The 10000-nt window shown below is 52.3% G+C and overlaps 2 protein-coding genes across 2 annotated transcripts in view; both read right to left on the bottom strand.

Moving 5' to 3' along the window:
- Positions 1 to 1642, bottom strand: part of LOC135088785 (splicing factor, arginine/serine-rich 19-like) — a 3749-nt gene extending 2107 nt beyond the window's left edge. Inside the window, exons 1-2 of the mRNA XM_063983813.1 lie at positions 1617 to 1642; positions 1 to 1565 (exon numbers count right to left, since the gene is read on the bottom strand). The exon at positions 1 to 1565 is cut by the window's left edge and continues 1396 nt beyond it. Coding sequence (XP_063839883.1) covers positions 1 to 1565; positions 1617 to 1642 — 1591 coding nt within the window. The remainder of the gene's footprint in view (positions 1566 to 1616) is intronic.
- A 66-nt stretch (positions 1643 to 1708) lies between these two features.
- LOC135089155 (uncharacterized) overlaps positions 1709 to 10000 on the bottom strand; it is a 59877-nt gene continuing 51585 nt past the window's right edge. Inside the window, exon 2 of the mRNA XM_063984450.1 lies at positions 1709 to 3286. Within this exon, the coding sequence (XP_063840520.1) occupies positions 1709 to 2971 (1263 nt within the window). The 5' untranslated portion in view covers positions 2972 to 3286. The remainder of the gene's footprint in view (positions 3287 to 10000) is intronic.

Genomic DNA, 10000 nt, shown 5'->3' with positions numbered 1-10000 from the left:
TCTTTCCACCAGCCACAGAATTTACCTCGGCGCGCCCCTCTGTCCTGATGCTCGTGCCAGCTCCGAGATGTAAACCCTTGATAATGGATGACTCTGAGTGGCGGGAAGTGTGGATGGAGGACGAGAGGCGTCCCAAAGCTGAGCTCGTCTTGCTTGTGAGGTCCGTGGCAGTAGTCCTGGGGACAGGGGAGGGTGGGGAGCCATGCCGACGGCGGTCCCCGTCGAGAGAACACTGACTGCCAGATAGAGGGGAGTTGCAGCCTGAGTCAGTGGTGCTCTCGGTGCGTTGTGAGTCCAGCGAGGCGCGGAACACGTTGTTGCGTGAACCCAGCAGGGACGAGCGCGAGCCTGACTTAGCGCGGTTGTATAGGTTTTGACGACCTACCGTCAGTGAAGTTTTGGAGGAAGATTTCTTCTTACTTAAGTTTGAGCGACCACCGGCCATGACGCGCCGCACGATCCGGGCACGGCTGGCGGGGTCACCTGCCACAAGGGAGCTCTTGGGTCCTGTGGCGGCTCGCGTGTTGATCTGCGTGGAGCTGCTGCTCAGCGAGCGATCTAGTCTCGTGTCATTGTGGTTGCTGGCGTCACTGGGAGAGCGGCGTGGGACAACCACCCTGACGGGGGAGGTGGCCACTTTGGTGGCGGCCTTCTCCTGAAGTGTCGAGCTCCTGGCAAGGTGGGGAGTGGAACTGGCACGCTGGCCACCCCTCGGGCCACCCTGGAACTGTGACGAGGTTATCCCGTTTGAGGGACTGAGGTCCTGGGTCACTTGCTTTGCCCCAGGCTTCGGGGACTTCAGTGACAGGGACAGTGGGAGGGAGCGCGGCGGAGTGTCCAGTTTGAGGGACGAGGCGCTAGCCTGTCCTGTGCTGCGACCTTCTCCTGCCTCGGCTTCCCGTCCTCCCCGTGGCGTCGGCGTTGCTCTGGCCGCACCAGGCCGAGAAGTAAGGGTGCGGCCGCCTCCTGGCGAGGCGTCCCCTTTAAGGGCAGCTACTGGGAGTTTAGAGGAAGACTTGTCGCGGGAGGAGGACGGTGGTTCCCTCGGGCCAGGAGCTGCAGCGGCCAGCCTCACCTGATATACAGCGCGTGGCGGGGGTCGACGAGCCAAGGGAGTTGAAGGCGGCGTGCGGACGTCTCGCTGCGACTCTCTTCGCCGCACCGTGGACGAGGCCTTCCCAGCAGGCAGCGGGGAGGCAGCTCGGAAGCCTGGGGCCGGAGATGGACCTCGGCCTGCGGAAGATTGAGCCCGCGCCTTGAGGCTGGGAGACCCCTGTGGAGACTCGGGTGTGCCAGGGCAAGAAGCTCCGACACCAGATCCCGGCAAGGAGGCGCGCCGCGGCAGCATTACCTCTCCGCTAGGCCCCGCGGTGGCACGAGGGCCACCAAAGCTTCCACGCCGCGGCATCTGCACGGGGGAAATGCCGCCGAAGCTCGGGGAGGTTCTCGTGGCCGCGGCGCGTCGAGCAGTGCTCCGCCCGTGCCCCGCCACGCCCCTCAGAGGTGTCACGGGGGAGCCATCCACGCGCGGGCTGCGTGGAGGGTCGCCCCCCGCCCCTGGTACACTGGAATGCCCGACACCTTGCAGGGCATGTCACACACACACTCTCCCTCACAGACGGCGGCGGTGCCCCGCGGCCATGGCTCCGTGCCCTCACACTCACTCACACTGCCACCTCGGGCTCGCCCGCCGCTACTGCTGGTACTGTTACTTCTGGCGACACCGTTCTGGGTCACGGAGCGACGCGCGTGTGCTCTGGGCGAGGCGCGCGCGGAGACTGTGGTGCGAGGTCCTGGCTGGCCCAGTGCTCCACATGTTCCGCTCCCCTGGACACGGCGCCCCCTGACCACGCCCCCCGTCACGCCCCCTCTCCACTCGCAACGCCGCTGACCGTCGCCCGGGGCGGCTCTTCTGAAGAGGAGAGGGAGGGGGTGGGGGGCGCACCAATGCTTTATTTCCTCCGGGGGGCCTGTGGCTGTCGTAGTCAATGTGGGTGAGGTTGGGGGCGGCGTGGCCCGGCAGGGTGGTTCCGCCGGGCACTTTCATGGATTTGCATGCCGCCTCCCGCTGGGGCAGCCCTTCGGCAGCAATTGGCGAGCCCGGCCCAGCTCGCCGCCCCCGCGGGCCGCCCCTCACCATGGGAAGGGCGTCACTCACTGCTTTTCGAGACTTGGATTTGTGTCTGTCTCGGGAGCGTCGGTGGGAGTCGGCAGGCGGCGCGGCGGGCAGCTGGGCCACGCGACGGGTCACAGAGTCGCTGCCACACTGGGCAGGCAATCCTGCCGAGGCCCGCGCTGCCTTGCCAGCCCCGCCCCCTTCACCCACGCCCGCCCACTCCTCGCCTGGACACGCGCCGCACACGGGCGACCACGCCGCGTCGCGGGGATCAATAAAGCATGTTGTGTGTTGTGCCGCGGTGGGGAGATGGGGATGTCCTCCAGCCTCACGAGGCACCGATCCACCACTGCCCGCCCCCTGCAGGCCTGTCCCAGCTCTCTGGGTTACAGCTGTTCGGCGAGGGCTGGCCACATTCTCGTCCCAGCCCGGCGGCACATCATCAAGGAAGGTGATGCAGTGGTCGTCGGCCTCCTGATAGTCTGTGCCCCTCCCCGTCCCTGCCCAGGCTGTACACTCCTGCCCGGGGAAGACGTCTGCCTCAGCCCCGCCACACGGATTACTGCGCCTCCAAATCTTTGCCAAGCGGAGGGGGACGCGACCACGGACATCTGGGTGGTGGCCTCGGGGCACATGGTCGCGAGGTGCAATGAACACGATGTGGCTCTTGTCAGGCGTGCCGAGGCCCAGATCAGTGCGGCGGGGCGTCACCAGTTCGTTGTAGGCTGCAGCATCCACAGGGTGCGAGGGGCCGGCGAGGTCCTCCTCCAAAGACAGAGCAGCATGCCCCGGACGAGAAGGAGAAGGAGACTTCTTACGGCGCCAAGGAGGCCGCCGCAAGGCTTTGAACTTCATCCTGAAGGAGGCGAAGTAGGAGGAAGAAGGAAGAGGAGGAACACACCCTCCACCTCCCCAGCCCACAGCGGCCGATGCACCTCTTCAGTATTCACGGGCGGCGGGCCATGGCGGCGGCTGGCCCTCAACGGCGCCACACGGTCACCACACCGCCGCCACCCTCACCACAACGCCACACATGCATGCGCCCTGCCACCACCGGAGGCTCACGCCACGTCGCCTGTCTCTCTCTCTCTCTCTCTCTCTCTCTCTCTCTCTCTCTCTCTCTCTCTCTCTCTCTCTCTCTCTCTCTCTGCCTCTTGTACTTCTTTATCTCTGCAACAAAACAAGAAAGAACGTTAATGGCTGCCACTGGGAAGACACACACACACACACACACACACACACACACACACACACACACACACACACACACACACGCTCTCTCTCTCTCTCTCTCTCTCTCTCTCTCTCTCTCTCTCTCTCTCTCTCTCTCTCTCTCTCATAAGCACACACACACACACACACACACACACACACACACACACACACAAAAAAAAAAAAAAAAAGATATTGGTTTTAGTGTGTGTGTGTGTGTGTGTGTGTGTGTGTGTGTGTGTGTGTGTGTGTGTGTGTGTGTGTGTGTGTGTGTGTGTGTGTGTGTGTGTGTGTGTGTGTGTGTTCATGTGCTACAGATAACAAAAGAAAAGATTCTATGACAGTCAGAATTCCGAAGTGCTTGGAGGAAATGTTACTTTTTTTTAGGGGAAGTGAAGGTGTTTGTTGTGTAAATATAAGAGAGAGAGAGAGAGAGAGAGAGAGAGAGAGAGAGAGAGAGAGAGAGAGAGAGAGAGAGAGAGAGAGAGAGAGAGAGAGAGAGAGAGAGAGAGAGAGAGAAACAGCCATGCTCAACACAACACACATGCAAAATACAGTGACACATCTTAATACAACAATGCACGACAACAGCACAAGATAACACCACCTCAGCATAACGTAACATCACAGCCCACCCCACCCCAGCCCAGCCCAGCACAACACAGCACAACAACACAGCACATGACAGCAGCGGTATACAATCAAACAGCTATCTCTCGTATGATAACGCAGCATGACGAAACAAACACACACACACACAAAAAAATACAGACAACACGTAACGAAACACATCACGAAACACTACGAAAATGTTACGTACATACACAAAGGAGATTTCTGAAGTAGTTACATGGAGAATGATAAGAACAGAGTCATTATTGTCGTTATTATTATTATTATTCTTGTGGTGGTATTAGCAGTGTACGTTAAGTGGATGATGTTGGTGTTGTTGTTGTTGTTCTTTTTGGTATCTTTGCTGTTCCCGCACGTAGACACACTGCCCAGATGTTCTCTTCTACCCTCACTCTCCCCCTCTCCCATTCTCCACACTCCCCGCCGCCTCACTAAAGTAACAACACTTATAAGGTGAAGGACAACATCTCCCCCATCCCATACCTGTCAGCCTCCTCTCCCTCCCCTTGTCCTATCTTCGCCCCACCTTCCCTCCCCCATTCCCTATCATTGCTTCCCCTTCTCTTCCCATTCCCATCCCTTGCTACTTGCACTTCCAGTCATCTATCCTTCCTGTTATTTCCTCTCTGTCCTTCTCCCTACCCTCACCTCCTCCTCCTCCTCCACCACCACCAACTCCTCCTCCACCTCCTCCTCCTCCTCAGGACGCAATACGCAGCGTGCACACAATTAATGAAGGAAGTTAATGGACTGCAACAATCCCTCCATCTCTCCTTTCCTCCTCCTTCTCTCCACCTATTTCATATTCCCCCAGCCCTACCATGAATCTGTGACTCTCCTCCTCTTCCCTCCATTCCCCCTCGTACTTCCATCTCTTCCAGAATGCCTTGATCTCTCCTACAGGAAACTCCTCCTTCACCTCCTCCACTACTCCATACCATTTCCTCCTCCTCCTCCTCCTCCTCCTCCTCTTCCTTCTCCCTCTTCCCTCTTCTTTCCTTCCTTCCTTCCGTCCCTCGCACCCCCACAGAGCTTCCTCCCTTCTTTGTTGCACTGGAAATGTCTCTTACTTCCTCCTTTCTTCTTCCTTCCTCCTCCTCCTCCTCCTCCTCCTCCTCATTCCTCTTCTTTTTCTTCTCCTCCTCTTTATCTTCTTCCTGTTACTTCCCCTGTTAGTTGTCATTCATGTACGATGGTGCCCCGCTCCCCCCAAAATAGACACACACACACACACACACACACACACACACACACACACACACACACACACACAACGGTCGAACAGTAGCGTCAACTTTCATTAGTAGTCAGGATGTACTTACCTCAGACGCTGAATGTGTGCGTGCATGTATGTGTGTGTGTGTGTGTGTGTGTGTGTGTGTGTGTGTGTGTGTGTGTGTGTGTGTGTGTGTGTGTGTGTGTGTGTGTGTGTGTGTGTGTGTGTGTGTGTGTGTGTGTGTGTGTGTGAAAGAGTATTGAGAACGAAAAGTAGAGATGTTTCCACTGTAACTCTTGTTTCCACACACACACACACACACACACACACACACATACTAGGAAAGTTAATCACCCCTTCTACCACCGTGTGTGTGTGTGTGTGTGTGTGTGTGTGTGTGTGTGTGTGTGTGTGTGTGTGTGTGTGTGTGTGTGTGTGTGTGTGTGTGTGTGCTATCCAGGAAAGTAGTGTTTTTTCCTTATATTTCCAAGCGTTACATAACGATACACTACACTGAGCGAGAATTGGAGGGGACTGAGAAAGGCAGCAGCGGTGATGCTGGTGGTGGTGGTGGTGGTAGTGGTGGTGGTGGATTGGAAGGGGAGAGAAAGAGGAAAGAGATAAGGAGAGGGGATTGTGAGGAGAATGGGAAAGGAGTTGATGTAGCAAGAAGGGTGTGGTTAGGTGAGGAGGAGGTACGTATGTTGAGAGAGAGAGAGAGAGAGAGAGAGAGAGAGAGAGAGAGAGAGAGAGAGAGAGAGAGAGAGAGAGAGAGAGAGAGAGAGAGAGAGAGAGAGAGAGAGAGAGAGAGAGAGAGAGAGAGAGAGAGAGAGAGAGAGGATGTTTATGGTGGTGATGATAATGACAATAAAAACAATAATAATAATAATAATAATAATAATAATAATAATAATAATAATAATAATAATAATAATAATAATAATAATAATAATAATAATAATAATAATAATAATAATAATAAAAGCCTTGAATGGAGAGAAGCAGCTTTGTGTTACATGGAAGCTATCACCTTTATGACCACCAGCACCACCACCACCACCACCACCGGCACCACCACCACCACCACCACCAACAACAACAACAACAACAACAACAACAACAACCACAGCTGCATCACCAGGTTCACTCCACCCTAACTTTTTACACATGCAAGAAGCAGAACACCCTTACCCTCCCCCCTCCACACGTCTCCTCCACACCCACCTCCTCTCCCCTCCACTTCCATCACTCTCCCCTCCATACATACCCCTCTCTCCTACACTTCCCTCCATTTTCTATACTCCCATTCATCTCCCTTCCATCCTGACCTCTCCCCTACACTCCCCTTCCTCTCCCCTCCCTCCACATCCATCCATACTAACCTACCTCTTCCCTTTACTCATTATACCCCTTGGACTCCATCACCATCACCACCACCACCACCACCACCACCACCAGTATCACCGCCACCGCCTTTCTCAGTCAGTCCAGGGTCTTCTCAGTGACAGGGCAGCCCACGGGCGGGGCGGGGCAGGGCGGGGTGCATGCAAATTGCGACAAATACATTTTTTTGCGTTCATTATTTTCCACTTGGTTCTATTTACAATTTTGTCTGCTTCTGCATATATGTGTGTGTGTGTGTGTGTGTGTGTGTGTGTGTGTGTGTGATTATTGGACGAACTACATACATATAAGATTTCAGTATTGGAAAAAATGATGATGATGATGATGATGATTATGAAAAAGATGATCACCCTGGTAATGATGATGGAACAGAGAGAGAGAGAGAGAGAGAGAGAGAGAGAGAGAGAGAGAGAGAGAGAGAGAGAGAGAGAGAGAGAGAGAGAGAGAGAGAGAGAGAGAGAGAGAGAGAGAGAGAGAAATCTTCAAGTTGAGCTAAAAAATTCTACGGAGATTTCAATACAATAAACAGTAATAATCCACTACACTCTCTCTCTCTCTCTCTCTCTCTCTCTCTCTCTCTCTCTCTCTCTCTCTCTCTCTCTCTCACACACACACACACACACACGGCTCGTTCCTAACCCGGGTTGGTACAGTTGGTTGCCGCGAACCACTAACTGCCGGCTTTTTCCATAAGCTGTCCCACCACCACGACCACCACCACCACCACCACCACCACTATTACCAATACCTTCCTCAATGTAACAACAACAATAGTAGCAGCAGCAGCAATAAACAACAACAACAACAACAACAACAAATTACGACTACTACCACTACTACTTTTACTATTACTATCACAACCATCACCATTAACACAATAACAACAAAAAAGCAAAAAAGGAACACTCACAACAAAAAACTACTACTACTACAACTACTACTCCTACTATTACTACTACTTTTACTATCAAGATTACCTCCGCTTTACTCCCGTTACTTCTTCCACGTACACCACAAACAAAAGGACCACCATCACCATCACCACCACCACCACCACCTAATAATTTTATACCAAAGTAACACCGCCACCACTACCACCACCACTACCACCACCACCACCACCATCCCTACCACCATCGTTATCCTCTAATGTCACCTCATTACAGGACAAAGACTCCCCACCAGTACCTAATGCTTTTTTCTCCTTGTTTGAGGAGGCGGAGGTGAAAGTAGTAGTGGTGGTGGTGGTGGTGGTGGTGAAGGTGGTGGTGGGGGTGGTGGTGGCAGTAGTAGTAGTAGTAGTAGTAGTAGTAGTAGTAGTAGTAGTAGTAGTAGTAGTAGTAGTAGTAGTAGTAGCAGTAGTAGTAGTAGTAGTTGTTGTTGTAGTAGTAATAATGGAATAGGAAGAGGATAGGGAAGAGGAGGAGGAGAAGGAGGAGGAGGAGGAGGAGGAGGAGGAGGAGGAGGAGGAGGAGGAGGAGGAGGAGGGAGATGGAATGAAGATGATTGCTATTCAAACATGGAGTGATGGTTACAAAGGAGGAAGAGGAGGAGGAGGAGGAGGAGGAGGAGGAGGAGGAGGAGGAGGAGGAGGAGGAGGAGGAAGCATCAACACATGTTTATCAATAAGGCAAGACAGATTCCTCCGTCTCTGAACTCTCTTCCTTTTCTCTCATCTCCACCTCCACCATCACCTTCCACTCTCCCTCTCTTACCGCTGGATGAGACCTTGAGCTGTGATGGAGGCAGGTAGAAGGACGGAGAGCAAACAGGTGTGGGGCTCAAGGTGGAGGAGCAGTGGTGTCCTAACTTATCCCCTCCTCCACCCACCCTCCACTACCAACACGTTTCCTTGCTACCTAAAATGAGACAGTAGGTGATTGGTTGGGAGAATGTGGAGGAGGGTGGTAGGGGGAGAGGGAACGGGGAATGGGAGAGGGGGAGATGTAATGGGAAGGAAGAGGGAAGAAGTGTGTGGGAAGCTGTGTACTCGTCATCATCATCATCATTCTTCACTATCATTCATCATCATCGCTGCTTTCTACTCATCACCAGTGCTTACCGTTCCTCACCATCATTATCACCACTACATATGCACGTCTCATTACCACCACCGTCACGATCATCCGTCATTATCTGCTACCACCACCACCACCATCATCATCATCACCACCATCATCATCACTACCACCATTAACAACAACAATTAAGATAACGGAAGTAGGTATTGTAACCACCACTACCACCACCACCTTATGAATAATGTAGAGATATAAACAACACGGCGCAGACTACCACAGCAATAACACACCTCATGAACGTAAATTACTGCTCAAACAATTAACTAATAACAGACAGCCCGACTTAAAACCTACATACAAAAAAAGAAAGAACAGTGATAAGTATAGTCTTTGAGCTGAATCTTTTTTCCCTGCAATTATAATGAAGCTCCCTTTTTTTTTTTTTTTTAATTGTCCTAACTTGTATTATGCACTGATGCACGTACCTCAATAAACTTAACCTACAAGTAGAAATATACATATAGACCTTGTATCAGTTGTATTTCTGCTATGATAAAGATGCCTTAATATTCTCAATTATATGTATGTTCTGATGCATGTATCGTAAGTCAACTTTTAAATTCCCCTACTTGTATTAATGTCTGCACTCACGTATCCCAATGAGCTTACCCTATTATAGTAAAAAAATATACATTAACTTTGCATTAACTTTATAAAGACACGTTTAATATTCTCACTTCTATGAATGTTCTGATGCACGTGTCTCAGTCAATCTACGCCTCCTTTGTCCCACCACACACGCGGCGTAACATTGACACTGCCACCTACGCCACGTGACTCGGGGCCACTCAAGGAGCGTGACATATAAACAAAACAAATGACGTCCCGTGCGAAGCATAACGACTGCCAGCCACACGTAATGTTCTGCTCCCGTGGCCGAGGAACTGCAGGATAATGGGAGGCAGGAGCAGGATGAGAAGCAGGAGGATGAGGAGGGTTGAAGAAATAAGCCGTAATTTTCTCGGCAGGAAGAAAAGAGGGCGGAGGGGAGGGTGTTGCCCGGCTGCAGGAGGAACTAGTTTTTACACGGCACTGTGAGGCGGCCGGCGGAGGAGGCAAGGCAGAGAGAGGGTGCGACGCGGCGCCTCTCATTGATGGTGACGTGTGATAGTGACGGTGGTGATTATGCAGTTTTTTTTTTTATCAGATAGCTTTAGTGGTAATGATGGTGATGGTAGTGATAATCAAAACCTTTAGATATTAGACAGTCTTATTGGTGATGATGATGATGATGATGATGATGATGATGATGATGATGATGATGGTGGTGGTGGTAGTGGTGGTGGCAGCATAACACTTCCTTTTCTTACACTGTGTACATAATTACATTGACTACAA

This window comes from Scylla paramamosain, chromosome 3 (assembly GCF_035594125.1).
Source record: "Scylla paramamosain isolate STU-SP2022 chromosome 3, ASM3559412v1, whole genome shotgun sequence".
NCBI classification, from domain to species: domain Eukaryota; kingdom Metazoa; phylum Arthropoda; class Malacostraca; order Decapoda; family Portunidae; genus Scylla; species Scylla paramamosain.
This window is presented reverse-complemented; position numbering and strand designations above follow the sequence as displayed.